The 17,135-nt window shown below is 36.0% G+C and overlaps 1 protein-coding gene across 2 annotated transcripts in view; it reads right to left on the bottom strand.

The window, feature by feature from the left end:
• Nucleotides 1-415: 415 nt before the first annotated feature.
• The window catches only part of PEX2 (peroxisomal biogenesis factor 2), a 24,648-nt gene continuing 7,928 nt past the window's right edge, over nucleotides 416-17,135 (bottom strand). Inside the window, exons 2-3 of one of the 2 annotated variants that reach the window (XM_009272632.1) lie at nucleotides 14,967-15,127; nucleotides 416-5,250 (exon numbers count right to left, since the gene is read on the bottom strand). In XM_009272632.1, the coding sequence (XP_009270907.1) occupies nucleotides 4,317-5,231 (915 nt within the window). In that variant the 5' untranslated portion in view covers nucleotides 5,232-5,250; nucleotides 14,967-15,127 and the 3' untranslated portion in view covers nucleotides 416-4,316. Of the gene's footprint in view, nucleotides 5,251-9,172; nucleotides 9,254-14,966; nucleotides 15,128-17,135 lie in introns of those variants that run through there. The other variant, XM_009272633.1, reaches the window with a different exon arrangement.

The raw sequence follows: 17,135 nt of genomic DNA, 5'->3' as shown, positions 1-17,135 counted from the left end.
CCAGAATAAAATGCCCATCAACTTTAACCCCTCCCACGGCAGTAACCACATGACCCTATCCTGCGTGTCCAGTCATGCCACAATATTATCTTCTTAGTACAAGCCAAGACAGCTTCCTAGCTGTGTTTACACAGCAAAGTATAACAGTTGACAATCTATTGCTATGACTAGTCTGCTCAGAAGAATTATTAAAAAGATAATTTACTTTGGACCCTAAAATTGAAGAAAATTTTTAAGTGAACTGTAACTATAAACTAGTTCCCCACTTTGCATTTTAGTCTCATGAATACTAAAGTATGAAATCACCTGACAGCCCAACCATTGAATAGGCATGATAACTAGCCTTCCAAAAAAAAAAAAAAAACAACCCCAAAAAACAAAACCCACCCCCAAAAAAGCCTCGCAACCTCCTGTTAAGAAGCATCTTTTATTTGTCAGCTTGGTTTTCATAAGAACAATACATCCCAGATAACAATTGTAGTAATATTCTCAAATAAAAACATTCATCAGTTTGGACTGTATTTAGGAAATATGTTTCTTTCATCTTTCTTAACATCTTCTCTTCACCACTTTGTCCAGATCATCCTTGCCCGTAACACCTCACACTTACAGAAAAATAAAGAAATATTTCCAGGCAATGCAGAAATCAGATACTATCCCTGTCATTTCTTTTACAGAATATTGAAACTCCTGCCTTTAAGTCTTCCATAACAGTACTTAAACGAGACCTCTCTTAAACCATATAGAGTTGATGGAGTGGTGGTGGTTTGTGGAAGCAAGGAATCAGCATTCTCTGACTCCTTTCATCTAAATGCCTCCAAAATCACACCTTGTGACAACTGGTAATTCTCATTCAAATGAAGTTATATTAATAAACATATTAAAAAACTTACAATTAGTCTGAGTTATGGCTTCATTTTTTTGATTTCTGATACAATGAAAATGTTCTTGTAGCACACAAAGACACATAACAGAGCACAAATAAAACTGTTAATACAGGGCTGTAATCCTACCCAAGACTGAATAAGAGTTCTGGTCCTTTAGCTTTCTTAAAATCTAGGCATTTACCCTTTTCACTGCTGCACATATGACTGCTCAGAAGTACATTCTCATGGTAGCTGAACACTAAAAAGCTTTTGTTTAGAGAAAATGACTGAAGAGATTAACATTCCAAGATAAATTTTGTTCCCTCTACTGCAGGAAGCATCACCAGATGCATCGTAGTCCTTTGTTACAGTAGAGTTTTAAGCTGAAAATATAATGCTTATGAGGACAAATTATCAATGCAATTAGTATGTAAAATTAGATTATCCTTTGATTAGTCTACAAATTATCTAATTTTTCTCTGTAATATCTTCAGGTAAGTCTTTGCAGTTTATATATCAAAAGCCGCAACAAAACAGAATTAAAACATAAAAAAAGGTATATTTTTAATTTTACAGTGCCATAAGGAAGCTGCCGAGTATTGACTTTGGAGTCCTAAAAAGCTAACCTGGTAGCAAGTAGTTTTTCAAAACACAAGTTGAAATCTTGGTCTCATAGATCTGATTTTTGACTACAACTGAGAAGGTTTCACCACATGGTAGATTAAAAAAAAAAAAAATAATAATTCAGTATGTGACAAAAGGAACCACTCTCTTCCCAAACCTTTTATTTCTGAGAGATGCATTGTACCTGCTTACTTGCATGGAAAATAAAAGAATTAAAGCCACACCTTAGGATCTAGGATCTTAGGGTAATGCAAAGTTTATTTATGCCGTAAGACAGACTTTACAAACTTTGTCAGTGCTACGGGCTACAAACCTAACACACTGATGATGAGGTACTACAGTAGTAGGCCAATGCTGTATGCTAACTATGAAAAGTTCAACTCCAGAAGAAGAATAGGGAAGCCAGCTGCAGTATAGCACAGCCAGCAGAAAATAGCTGTACAACAGAGGTACAAAACTTCTGGAAACAGGTTTTGTACTGGTACTGTAACAGGGGTGAAAAACAGAGTATATATTTTACTAGAATTTCACCTGGATGAAGCCACAAGAGACAAAACAAACCTCAGGAAATTCATACAGCTTAGGTAAATCAAACAGCAGGACAGAGAGAGGTGGAATGAAAAAGGAAGGTAACATTCTTTAAATATTCAGGAAAAAGAAACATTTCTAAATAGGAAAGAAGTTAAGTCCTACATAAGAAGAACATGACACCTAACAGTCCAATATAGAAAATCCATGCCCTTTTGACACAATACTGCACTGTGACTTCAGAAGGAATGAAGACTCCACAGGAAAAAAGGTCTGCTATGATTATAAACCACAAACACTGGATTTTGGATGTGTACAACTCTTAATTAATAAGGATAGAGAGAGAGGTAGCAGGAATGCTGATGATCCTCACCTCAAAGTCAGGGTTGCCAATACATTTCTTTGGGAAGAGCTATGAAGTGATGTGCAGGGACAATTCATACAGAATTACTTCAGGACCAGCAAGTAACTCCAGGGTAGCCTCCAACAGACTTGCCAGTTTCGGTACTTTTAATAAAGACAGATTTGTACCTGCTGGTTCAAATGGCAACTGTGAGTAACACAAATTTGGCAGGCTGCCGATACACAGGTTTGATGGCAAATAATGTATTGTGGCACAGTATCTGGAAGCAGTTGCTCTGAAGTCTCTGTTGACTCAGAGAATGGTAGCAGAATTAATGAAGTTTTTGGGCTGCCCAAAGATACTTATGAGCCCGCTAACTATATTTAATTGCATCAGATGAAAGCGTTGTGTGTCACTCTAAAGATCAAAACCTAGAATTTAAGATCTTCAAACAAATAGGCTGGTGGGTTGTTTTAATCAGACACTGAAGAATGTAATAAACCATTTCATAAAAGTAGATCAAAGATATTGGATCAGTTGTTACCATACTATTTTTGGGACTGACTATTGATGATAGCCAATCAAGAACACAGCCATCACAATGTGATTTACTCAATTTAACTGTATAAGTTTTTGAGAATTTAAGAACCAAAAAAGGATGCAAACTATTTTTGTGTTAATGAGACACTTCTGGGTAAGGCTTCCTGTTAAAAAAGGACTGCCATTTTGAAAAAAGTAATAAATCTTATGAAACCAGGTCAGGGAATAATTGGATGAAGTGTTAAAACAGGGAATAATAAAAACATTGCAAAGCCAACAGAGAAAGCAAATAGTAATAGTAAAAAACAGGAAGAGTTAGCTTTTTTTTTTTTTTTTTTAGTATGTCTACATGCGCATAGCTGTGTTTGATCTTTTTTCTGTGTGGTAGTGAGCTGTTAGTGAGGTTTGGCACCCACCTTGACCACACCAAACAAAGAAGAGTGGCAAGTCCCAAAGACAGCATCTTGTGAGTAAACAGTTTTCTCCAATGTCTCTGACTCAGAAGAATGCGGGTACCTTGGGCAGCTGCCACATTCCAATGGATGATGGACTGCGTCCCTCAGCTTTATAGGGAAGAAATGGGAGGTGGTCCTACATACATCACTGAAGATCACAAACACATAGCTGAGTGAGAAAATGAGTTCGGTCATCTCATGGAGGTCTAGAAGGTGCACTGTATTTGCACAGGAAGTGGTTATATCTCCTGTAGGCACACGTTAAATATGGAGTATCTATCTGTCTACCAGATGGATCACTTAAAGCTTTGTTCTATTGCTAAGAGAGCAATTCTGAGTTAGAGAAAGAGTATGTCCTGTTATGGTGGCTAAATACGACAAAAACTATTAATAATCTCCTGAGATGACAATTCACCTTACACCTTTCCTTTTTGCAGTGGAACATCACACTGGGAATTCAAATTTAAAATATTCAAATTTAAAATTATTCTTTAGGCACAACAAGGATGACTTTCCCACTAAATCCATCTACTACCTAAGTTGGTAAATGGCAGAAGCTTTTACAACAAGCTTGGGAAAATCCACAAAAAGGGTAGAAGCTTACTGGGCATCCCCTCTATCTTTCAGGAAAGTATATAGCATGCAGTTAGGAAGTGGCAGGCTGACAGACTCTAGATCTAAGAAGGAATAACTTGACAACATAGGGGTACCAAACTGGGATCAAGTAGTCTGAGAGAGGAGAAGAGCTGGTGAACTCCTTTCTATTCTTTCCTTCAGAGAGGCAAGTTGGCACTGTTACTCAGTAAAAAAAACTAAGACCAGTAAAGACATATGTTACAACAAATTACAGAGTCTCCAAAACCATATTTAAGCTGCCTTTTTACAATAATTTTTTAATTTTTCCATTAATCTCTGCAACATAATATTTCATGTACAGTATAAAAACAAATCAACCCCATATCAAGCATGCAATTCTGTCATTTCAATTTTATATTTCAGTGGCTGAAGACTGTGTACCTCTGAGCCACATTTAGGACATGTAAAATACATATCAAATAAATAGTTACTTTTAATACAGTAGTAACAAAAAACATGCGAACAGCCTATGGTATGAGGCATAGTAGGCCATTCCCCACATAGTGAACATTCCTTGCAGTGAGCTGCTAATGCATTTTCACTATTGGAAAGACCTGCAATAGGCAAACACCAAGAAGAAATTTTAAGTTTTAGTTTCTGTACATTAATAAGTGGTAGCAGATAGATCAGAAATTCAGCAAAGCCATGCCATAAGAGCTCCCTGTTCATGTATTCGAATCCTACCTGACGAACACTTTGTGGCTTGCAAAAAACTGACCTAATTCCTAGAATGCGTTCTGTGAGTGTTGCAAATGTTCCTTTCTGAAGAAAAATCAGAAAATTTAAAAGTTCACAAAGTTTAAGAAGTCCAGCTCCAAAGTTAATATAACGCTTAATTTTGCAGAAAGATTGCAGCTGACGATTGCTAAATAAATCATAACATCTTTCTTCCAACCATCTTCCACCAACAGTGAAAATAAGATACCATAACTTCTGGTGTTTGCTCAGAGGTTGGTATTTCTCTGTCTGAGACAAGTTATTCTTGTACTGAATATTCAGAATAGCCTGTCCCACAGTTGCATTCTTGGAATAGATAGTGAATCTCCATAATATAAGCCATAAAAATGCTTTTACTTCTGGTTCAAAATGAGCCAACACCCCTGGTTTAAATCCATGAAAACAGCTGGTAAACTGGGACCACACTAGTTGTTCCAGGGCTTTGTTTAGTTCAAGAGCATCAAGTTGACTTATTCTGAGCACAGGATTCACACTCTTTTCATTTCCAATGCTGGAGGCCATTTCTTCACAAAAAAACTTTCTACGAATAAACACAAATAGATTTTAGTATAACGGAGCATTTGCTATTTTTATTCTTATTAAAGATAACAAAGTTGTAATATACCAGCAGTAAACAAGAAATAACACAAAAAGCTTTTTCAGAATGCTGTATTAATACGCTATTAATATGCTACAAGTCCTCTCAGGAAGCTTTATATTAACAGTATAAAGTTTCATCTCAAAATAATTTATATTGGAGTATTTCTCACAAACAGTAACGTTTGTATTTGGTTACAGAGGAGTGTTGAACACCTTCCAGATATTTAGAAAACTCCAGAGATTTAATATTTCACTGTGGACCTTAAAATAGAAGATTAGAAACAAGAATAGTAAAACTATATGGTGTTTTATGGAGAAATAGGGAAAATGAACATACTAACTAAAATCTAGAAGAGAACAGTGGGGTGGATAGAAAATATTGCCATATGAATACTTCAGTAGCTGCAGCTGAAAGTAAAATCTTAGAAATACTAACAAATTTAAGGATTACATACAGAAAAATATGGATGAAAATTAAGGTGGGAATGATAAAACTTACTAAATAAAGGCAGTGATTTGTTTAGTTTAGAGAAGAATCATTATATGAGATTCAAGAAATATTCAGCATTCAGACATAAATTATCATACACATCACTGAACCCTGCATATATTTTCTAGAGTCTTTTGACAGGTGCAGGATTGTGCTACTTGTCGTATAACAAATTTCCTGGCAAGTCGATTAATGTATACTAGCAACTTCACAAATGTATACTCTTCTTGTTCAAGCATTACAGAGAAAAATAAAAATATTTGTTAACATTGCTTGGTTTAAATGTTATTGTATCTGGAATTCTGTGACTAAGAAAATAAACGCAATAAACTGCAAGAGCAAAATATGGATAATGCCTCAGTAATGCAAAATTGTGGGGTAACTGATTTTTGGTTCCTTTTGTCCACATAAAAAAACCTAAAGTGATTTAGGAGAAGTGGTATATTTCATGTAGTGTGCAACATATTTCACTTTCTAAACCAGATGCTTTGTATAACAGACAAGCAAGGGTCAACAGCCTTCTGGAGAAAGTACAAAAGAAGGCACTTCAAATCCTTATAAATAAGGGGAAAACCTGCTGTAACACAAGACTGCTTTGAATAAAAGATGCCATATAGGATCCTATATAGGAATGGTTGCTAACGATGCTAAGAATACTAAAAAAAAAATCCTCCGAACCAGTAACTTGTTTGCTGAAACAGAGTACACCAAAAGTTTTAAAACCCAGTATAAAACATTATTTGTAGCATTCCTACTGTTTTCTTTACTTATAATTAGACATGTCTGTAAGGAAAATATCATACAAAGGTAACAGGAAATAGGATTTTGTTCTTAATGTATGCTGTACAACAGTAGTTTCCAATTAACTAAGACTGGCTACATGGGTAGGGCATACAATAGCTCCACTCAGTTTCTTTAAACTCCTCCTTCCTCACTAGCAAGCAAAATACGGCTGAAGGTAGTATAAGGCCATCTCCTCTGGGCAAACAGCTAGGGGGTTCATAGCATCAACCCGCACTGGCCTGACAAGCCAGTACACAAGGGTATACAAAGGCAGTATACCCAAGCCGGTCTCACTCACACTTCTGTCTTTTCTGTAGTAAGCACCAAGGGAAAGGAAGTGTGGTTGGAAAGCGTTATCCAGTATCATCCCAATAACTTATCTCCTCCGCTTTGTGATCAAAGGATCAATTCAGCCCTACTGGATCTTGCTGTATCACTTCAAAAACTCCAGCTCCAATGACTATCCACCCTCCCACCGCTCATCGTCTCATCCCACTACCATTTTAGGAACCATAGCCTCTGATAACTGTCTGCTCTGGAACCTGTCACTCTGGTTTAGTGCTATTCACTTGTAACCCTAGAAGTCTAGCGTCTTCTTCACTTCTGGGAACACCTCAGTCCCTTCTACTCATTTCACTCCGTTCTACTCATTTCAGTTACCCTCCTACTAGTGTTCTATACAATTCCCAATACACATAGACCCCTTTCAAAATCTTGAAGTTATTCAAAAGGGACATCTTATCAAACAGCTTCCTTGACCCATCTACTAAGACTATTTTCCAACATCAATTCAACCATCTTTTCCAGCTGCCTTCCATTATCCCAGGTGCTATGAGAAACTGCTGTTGTAGAACGAGAAAATCCATGGATCACTATAGGCTGGGAGGTGACCGACTGCATAGCTGCTTTGCAAAAAAGGACTTGGGGATTCTGGTAGGCAGCAAGCTGAACACAAGTCACCAGTGCATCCTTGCAGCAATAATGCCTACTGGAGTGCACTAGCATGCATACAGCTAGCAGACTGAAGGACGTGCTTATTCCCCTCTACTTGGCACTGGTGAGTCTACACCTTGGACACTACGTCCAGTTTTGCCTCTTTTCTATCAATAGTACAAAAGAAATGTCAACAAACTGAAAAAAGTCCAGCCACTAATATCATCAGGGAGCCCCAACACCTGACATATGATGAGAGCTTGAAGGAACTCAGATTGTTCAACTTGAAGATAAGGCAGCTAAGAAGTGATCTAATAGTAATCTTCCACTACCTAAAGGTTACAGAGAAGATTAAGTCAAACCTTTCTGTGAGATGCAGTGAAAGAAAGAAAGGCAACTGGTTGTAAGTTGCTACATGAGAAATTCCAATTGGACATACAGAAACTGGAACAGTTTGTGTAGAGGGACTGTGAAATCTCCATCCCTGGAGATTCTTAAAATTTGACCAAATGATGCCCTAAGTTACCTGTTCTAGCATTGAATTTATCCCCAATTTTCACAGGAGGATGTACCGGATGTCACAAAGATCTTCCCCGGTCACTCTCAAAAATTTGTGCATGCTTCGTAGTAGAATCTAATTGATTTGCCTCTTGATTTGTGACAATATATTTTTTTTTTGTGCATGCTTCGTAGTAGAATCTAATTGATTTGCCTCTTGATTTGTGACAATACATATTTTTTTTCATGTCCATGATCCTTTATAGAACTTTACTTGAAGGAAATAACTTCAGTGAACCTGTCAGTGTGGGCTGGAACTTTGTATACAGAAAATGGGAACCACTTCTGAACCAACAAGTCCAACCACTGTTTGTTAACCTTTGAAATTTTGCAAAATCCAACAAGACTCCTTTTTAAAAAAATTAGAATCAACACCATATATACTGTTTAACTGTGACATATTTAGTGTCTCTTCCTGAATTACCAACTAGCAGTCAACTTTGAAGTCACTTTTATACAAACTATATGGAAAAGGAAGAATATCAGACAAAAACATAAGCAACTAATAATAAAGATGTACCCCTTTAAAATCCTTTAAATTATGCTTATGATATTCCTATGAAAGCTTTGCTTACCTAATTGTTGATCAAAAAGAAAGCTTTCTCAATTTAAGCAATAAAACTGGGCATTGGTCTGAAGTTCTTTGTTGCTAAGAACACTAAAAGTTTGCCATAGGCCATGGCTGTTAACTGGACCCTGCAAGTTACTTAAAGATTATATCCATATAGTTTTGATTTTAATGTGTAAGCACATTTCAGTGTGCATACTGTTATGTACAGGCTGAAGTGCTCTGCTACACAGTATGCTTACTTCCAAAATGATTTAAGGTTTTACTGCACTTATAGGGTAGATACGTACTTCCCATAGACAAACATTAAAAGGGAAAGTCTGAAATCTGTATTTTCCTATGAAAAATGTCTGCAAATGTCCTAATCATCTGGATAACAGCAACTGTTTCTTTGAGAGAAGTGGCCTAAATTCTACTCTCTCTCTATTTTGCTATAGTAGGGAATTGGCATTATATGCTTTATTTATGATGCCCATTTTTTCAAGTGATAATAAATAAAGAATAAATAAATGATAATAAATAAAGTTTTACCTTTTAAACTTACTTCCTCTATACAAAATCCTTTCAGAAATTTCTTTGATTTTTCAGTTTGTACTGTTTTCACAAGCAGTGGTCCTAGAGTAGGAATAAATGAGAAATATTCTGGTATAAAACTAGATAATATATTCTGGTATAAAACTAAATAATAAATACAGCCTGTAAGTGTCAAGACATTCAACTTGTACTTTTTAATGTTATTTTTGCATTCCATATTCTGCTGAGCTACACAGACTATAAGGAGAATGTTGTTTTTCCTCCACGTTTCTGCATTAAATTCTATTTGTCATGTCCTTACTTTTCTAACTCTCTTATTTGGTCTATTTTAAATTATTTAAAACTTAAGAACTCAGAATTGTAGACCCAGTAATGAAAGAGTCAAGTATCAATGCCCAGTTAAGGATGCCATCAGGCTTAGCTTTTATGATCAGAATTGAACAGTCAAAAATTAGGTGAAGATACATAATAAACTCTACGTGTGATTGACTTGTTACATAAATACACTTTAAGACAAAACACTGAAGACTACTACTTGAAAGGTTCTCCCTTGGTTTTACACTGTCACAGATATTGCTGAGAAAAAAATAAAAAATTGCCTCCCAGAAAAAAAAAAGACAACCCAGAATGTGCATATTAAGTATTTCTTAAATAACCTATAGTTTTTCTGTTTGTTGGTTTTTTTTTTTAAAAACTAAACAAATGAACAATCCCACTTGTACAGTACACTGTGCAACAAAAAAAGATGATTATTGTATATCACCAGGGAAAGAGGAATTTCTTCTGGTAAATGTTAGTGCTGTTATCGAGCATTGTACAAATTATGAATGAATATATTTTATTTGGAAACATGTTATTGACAGAAATCTATCAATAGTAATGTGAGTATTGTCAACAGCCTGTCAATATTAATGTAATTATGATTAAGGGGATAACATGGATTCTAGCTATAATACCAAGTAACATCTCCTGCATTGCTGCTATCAATATAAGCATTATTATTGACCTGTTCTGGGACTATCAGTATGAGATGTATTACCATCAGGCATATTTGTCAATGCATTCTGCCCACAAAAATTCTACATTTAAATTTACAGGTCTGTAAACTTTGCCTGCAGAAATATACAAATCCAAGTAACGTCTAGGGTGCCATTTCTTCCACAGGGCTATTCCACTGGGTATGAGTAACCAAGGGGTTCCTACTGTCTCAGTGCTACTGCAATTGCATTCCCTGCTTTTCTAGCATCATCATTAGAAGACAGACAGACATATATTATATGCAGAAGCTTCAAAATATTTTTAAGTATGATTTGTCAAAACACTTTTTGGGAAGCCAAATAAAAATATATTTTGTTAAGTCAAAAATGAACTTTGTTCTTTACTGCTCTAACTTCAAATTGCATTTAGGATGCAAGAAGTAGCACCTCCATTCACTTTACTGAGTTCATGATTTAACTATTTTAGATAATCTCTTCTGTGCAGCCAAAACATGTAATCTGAGCACTGTAATCATGCAGAGACGGAAGAGACCACAAGAGACCACCTAACCCTAACTCAGCATGAACGCAGGCTCAAGAATATCTCGACAGATGTTTAACTACCAAGAAAGCAGATTCCACACTTTCTCTAGGTAGCCTGTTCCAGTGTTTTTTCTCTCATTTAATCTAAAGCATCCTTATCACAAATAAAGATGGTTTTCATTCCACAGGAGAAAACAATAACAACAATGGAGAAGAATTTCCAGTTTGTCTGCATCTTATCAAGAGGAAAAAGTGGTGAGGGGACCAACTATAGGTAGAAGATTTGCCAAACTAGACAACGTCCTCTTTCGTACAACATGACTGCTATGATCCTCCAGAAAAAAAAAAAAAACAAACCTTTACTTTTTTCCAGCAGCATAGTTAGTATTTACCTTGAGGTCTACTATATCTTCAGATTTTGTTCTGTTATTTTTCTGTCTGAATAATTATTTCCTGTTTTGTATTCACGTATTTGAGTTTTTCCTCCTAAATGCAGTGCTTCGTACTTGCCTGCACTGCTTTTCACTTTCTTGATTTCAGAGATTCTCTCCAAATTCATCAAGAATATTTTGGATTCAGATCTTATGTTCAAAACAAAGAAAAAAAAAATCCCCAAAACTTTCAACCCCTCTTCAGCTTAGTATCATCAGTAACGTTTATAAGTGTGTGTTCTCTTCGATCATCCAACTCATTAATGCCTTTTCATCTTGAAAGGGTACTATAATTACTCTGTAAAGGCAATTTTTCAATTTGATGCTGATAATATCAGCATGTAATGGAGATAGTATTGATATTACATTTCCCTAGCTTGCTTATGCAGGGAAAAAGACTTTATTAAAATCAAGCTGTATTGTACCTAAAGTTTTCCTCTTACTTACGAAGCTTGTCATCCTTTCTAAGAGGAGAAACAGATTAAGGTTTCTTATGAACAGGTCATGTCAAACCATACTGGCTGGGGGGTAAAAAATATAATCAGTGATGCCTAATTCCTCAATCATTCTAGGATGAATTTTATTAGTATTTGCCACGAGCACATCTCAATAAATAAATAAATAAATATAATCAGTGATGCCTAATTCCTCAATCATTCTAGGATGAATTTTATTAGTATTTGCCACTTGAGCACATCTATATTAAGATTCCTTAGGCTATTCTCTCTGTGCTTTGGTTCCACTCTTATTTCCTAAGATTAATTTTATGAAGTAGCAGGTCACAATATATCTCTTTTATAAAGTATGAAGTAAAGAATCAGTGTTTGAAAATCTGTTACTTGTTCTCTTTTCTTATTTAATAATAGATCTAGGTAATGGACCTATCCCTTTGTGCCTCAGATTTTTGGTTTCTTTCATTCTTTTCTTGTGCTTTGTAAATTGAAACTTATTTTGTGCTTTGAAGTCACTGATTTTATTCTTACATTCCTCTGCTATTCCTTTACATTCATCCCTAATCATGTTGCATTATTTTTGCCTGGACAACTCTTTTGATTTCCAGGCCACTGAAGAATTCCTGATATATAAAGTCTCTTTAACCTTCATTATTATTATTTTAGTTTATTATTATAAACTATCTCAACACAAAGAAATGACAGGATATGCACAAAAGAGAACAGATTTTTTTTTAGACTTTTCAACAGACTAGATTCTGCCAAGTCCCAGCATTCAGATCTATGGCCCAGGCAGGGGGAAGTAGTTTGTGGTGCACATGCTAGGAATCATACCCTCTCTGGAGAAAATATCATTAATACGCAGTTCCTCTTTACTTCAGGAGCTACAATGCATTCAGTATTGTGCATTCAGTGTTGCCATACTGGGTGTGTGTGTGAGAGAGAGAGAGCGCGCAAGCCATACCTTTGGTCTACTATCCCTCCTTTAACGTTCACAAAATTAAGATATCAACAGATAGCAATGAAAACTATCTTTCCACCCACCACAAGAATGCTGAGATATTTTTAATGTGAGGTGGGGTTTTTTTTGAGTTATTATGTTTGTGGGTTATTTTTGTGAAAATGTATTGCACTTAACTGTCTTTTCAGTTACTCTCAATAGCAGAGGAAATTTTAGATGTCAATTTGAAATCAATAAACTTTAAAGATGAGAAATCAAATTATATGTATCCAGTTAATTTTAAAATCTTCCTTTACATCAACTCTTATAATAAAACACAGAACCTGGACCCCAGCTGCTCAAAACATCATGTTTTACCATTAATTCTCATCTCCTTTTTGCTCATCAAGTGTAGAGAGAAATATCCTCAGATCAAAGTCTAATTGGGAGTCCCAACTGTGTTGTGTCTTAATCACTATAAAATTAACTTATCACTGTATCATTACCTCAAATAACCTTACAAAAGATTGATTTTGTATTACTGTCTGGATTTCCATATACTTCAGCTAAATACCTATCATTTTGTAAAGAACATAAACTGATTCTTAAACCATTTGGAATAACTACTAACACTAATTGAAAAAACAGTAATACACTGCAATCACAGAAAATATTATTTGTTTCTTATATTCCTGGGAGGCAGGACTGTTTTTCAAAATAGACAAAGTAAAGGAAAACACTGAATGACTGATTGTGTAACAAGTCAATCCCGTAGATGAAATTAAGATTTTCACTAAGGAGGTTGAGTGAGCAACTAGTAATAAATCCCAGAATCTTGAATGCTACAGTTACATTTAAAGTCAGAAGACCAAGTACAAGACAAAGATACATTCAAATCACAGGTTGCTTTTCCAACTTTAACTCTGTAAACTTCGATTTCATAAAATGGGATAAAAGAGATTAGCCACTGCTGAATGCCTGGAGACAGCAAGAAAACATAACGATAGCTCATTGATTTATCTTCCATAAACTACCTGCCAGAGTCAAAATATTAGGGCTTCAAGTTACAAAATCAAAACCAGCTCAGAAGAGCCAGAATTGATACAACAGTAATGAAGAGCAGTAGGAAAGTGCTGCAGTGTTAGAATCTGTACATCAGACATTTCTGTCAGTATTTGATGGAAACTGAAAATCCTGTGTCAATGTAATACATTCTCTCAATGAATGCTAGCAACCAAGACTATTGTTGGCCGCCGTTAAAGATACTCTGAATGCTAAGAGCTCCCACTGACTTCAGAAAAATTTGTGTCCAGTCAGCACTCTTAAAAGACAGATTATTAGATGCAAACAACTAGATCTGATAGACTAATTACTGCACTAATATTTAAGATACTACCTTTTAAAATTTGTGATGTTAAATTTAAGGCTACAAAAGCTCAAAGTACATTTGTATTCCCTGTAGCATAAAGGCCATAGATAGAATCATCCTACCAACTTTTTGGATATGGCCCTAATTTTCATTTATTAGAATAAATAGGAAGATAAGCATGTAAAAAGTCATAGGTTCAACAACTATTCTTCTTTACCCATTATCCCACTCCTTTTCTTCCCCCATCTTATTTCCTCTTTGTCATCCCTCTCCTTAGTATGTCAAATTGCAAACTCATCTCTAAAGGGATGTGTCAATTCCACTTGTAAATTCCCATTCTCTGCTGTACTAAATGAAATCTAGCTGTTGTTCCTTTTAATTAAATCAGTGATAAAAGAACCCAAAAGCTCCACAAAACAAAGCTGCATCGTAACTTGAGGCTTTCCAAAAAATGTAGTTCAAAAAATCCCTTGAACACTAAGATGAAGAGCCAAAATATATACCCAATATGCAATACTGACTCTTTCTTTGGAATTAGGTAATGGGAGTTATCTGGAGACATGCCTTACATTTACTGTTGCTAAATCAAAATGGTGGAGGGTTTGGTTGGAGTAGTTTGACAGAGTTGAGATTGTGACGATTAACTAGGAAGGAATAGCCCCTTGCAAGGAAGGGGCAACATCTCTGACTAAAGCAGTATCAGGAGGTATAAGCGCACAGGGAAGATAAAGATCCCTTGTGCTACAAATGTAGGTCTCAACGGTTGATGATCACATCAGCAGATGACAGGAAGACCCTTGCGTTTGGCGAGATTTTGGTTATGATGAGGATGAGGATGAGGTTCTGGTATAAGAATGAATAACTGAAAGTTATATTGCATTGCATGTGTAGAAATGAAAAGAATGTAAAGCTCAGTAGATGTGCCATCCTTTGTGTTAAGCAGGTGAAACATCACACTGTGGCAGAAGTATGCAGTTCTTTTTCAGAATGGTTCAAAGACAGAACATGAATGCATGGTTGTGAGCACACTGTGGGCAGTTATAGCCATAACTCTTCATTTGCTGGTTACTGTTACTTACCTGAAAAGTTGGCCTTATGCCTCGTGACGTATGTAATATCTGCTTTTCACCGTTGTAAGGGCACTGTATCTCACATAGCCTTATTTGTCAAGCACAGTGTCAATCCCAATTTTATGCATCTTTTCTATGCTCCTCCTTACCTTTCTTCCATTCAAAACTACCTAAAAAAAAAAAAAAAAAAAAGAGAAATCTAATGTAAATTCCTATTACACAGCTCTGTGTTTCTGTTCTGCTCCTACCTGTCTGATCCATGTGAATGGATCACCAGGCAACTATGGAGATGCCAGGATGAAGATTGAGAAGATAGTAGAAGGGATTCAGAAGCAATGCCTGTTCTATATACTCAGATACAATTTCGCACAGATGACAGAACCCTGGAATTTTGCATTAAACACCTTAGCCACATCATTTGTGAAACACAGTCATTGCCCAGATTTTATTCTTTCTTCCTTTTTACATACATATGCATACCAACTGCACAGGCATGAATATTCAGCAATACGCAAGTGTAACAACACTGATCCAAGTACTGCACTACAGGAACATAACATCCTTTAACCTTTTATTAGAAATATTTATTAGATGAGAAAGGTAAAATCTGTCCTAAATGCATAGCTAACTCATAATTAACCTCTGTCCACATCTGTACCAAAAGGAGGACCATATGTAAAAACAGTGTTGTTACAGATTGTGTCTATTTATGGTATGTTAAAGGCAAGAAGGCCCTGCATCAACAAAAAGACAAGCCTGTTCACTGCCAGTTTTAAGTTTTGGCCTTGTATTATATGCCATAACTTAAGCATAACTGCATCTAATTATAATCAAGAACTCTCAACTGGTGGAAGGATAAAGAACAGTAGTTTACCTAACGTATGTGTCTTATTTTTTAGGCTTGTGTTCTATAGAAACATAAACTGATGTAATTTGACAGCTACAGTCACTCCTTCCCATCTTCCTTCAACTCCGTATTGCCACCTTTTCTTACAGGCTAGTGCCAATACTCATTTGACCCTCTATTGAACTGTTCTTGTATGTTAAACTGGCAGGAAACAAACCCATTTAAATTTATTTTTCTGCAGATTTAGTACATAAACAGGTCAGCACAGCATCAGGTAAGACACGTGCAGTACCAATAAAAAGAGCATCAGGGCCAGGAAAAACAGGTAGTCATAAAACTGGCTGCCTTTGAATCTCAGCATCATACTCTTACCAATCTGCCACCAGTCAATAGGAAGATAGAAAACCAAGCCTTTCATTTGACTAGAAGAACTGTTCTTATGGTCTTCAAACCCAACATGCTGAATGTGCAAGGGTAACACCACAACACTGCAAATACAAATAATAAAACTTTTTGCTGTCTTTCAAAAAAGAAAAGAAAAAAAAAGAGGAATTATTTGTACAAGTCCACTGTAGGACTCATGCAGACTTGCAGGTGAGAGGCTACTCTCTTTAAATAAGTAACACTGAGATTCCTCCCCACTCTTGCCTTTTTGATATGACTGTACTTTGAAATGTTCTGCATACACAGTGACTAATAGAGATGCTGGGAAAATCAGATGTGCTCAGTGTCCCCAAATCTTGACAGTTTTATTACTTGGTAATTATGGTAACTTTAAGCACACGAAGGAAGACTGATATGCTTTCACTACACTCTCTTCAATCCCATAACTTCATTAGCATTTTAGAATCCACTGGCACAGTTGCACACGCATATTACAAGTAACAGTTTAGAAGACGGATAATAATTTCCTTTCTAGGCAGCCTGAGCTGTACACTGTTGTAGTTTCTACAATGCCTCCGCAGTTCCAACATGAATTCCCCTTCATGATCTAGTTATGCCCCACAGTGCCAGGGCCCTATATTAATTTCCTTTCCAGGAAAAGTTCTTTTCTCTTTGCCAACCCCCTCTTGTGATATCTCCTGTCAGCTCCTCTGCTTATCAAATTAATAATATTATTTTTTAGTAATATTATTTATGAATTTACTTTTCAAGTTTTCTTAGAATTTAAATTTAAAATTTGTGAGTTGAGATAAAGACAGTTTAATAGGACAGAAAAGGAAGGGGAAAAAAAAAATAGAATATACAAAATAAGTGATGCACAATGCAGTTGCTCACCACGCACCGACTGATGCCCGGCCAGCTCCTGAGCAGCGGTCACCCCCCCCTCC

Source organism: Aptenodytes forsteri, unplaced genomic scaffold (genome assembly GCF_000699145.1).
Source record: "Aptenodytes forsteri isolate BGI_AS27 unplaced genomic scaffold, ASM69914v1 Scaffold62, whole genome shotgun sequence".
Taxonomy (NCBI): Eukaryota; Metazoa; Chordata; class Aves; order Sphenisciformes; family Spheniscidae; genus Aptenodytes; species Aptenodytes forsteri.
This window is presented reverse-complemented; position numbering and strand designations above follow the sequence as displayed.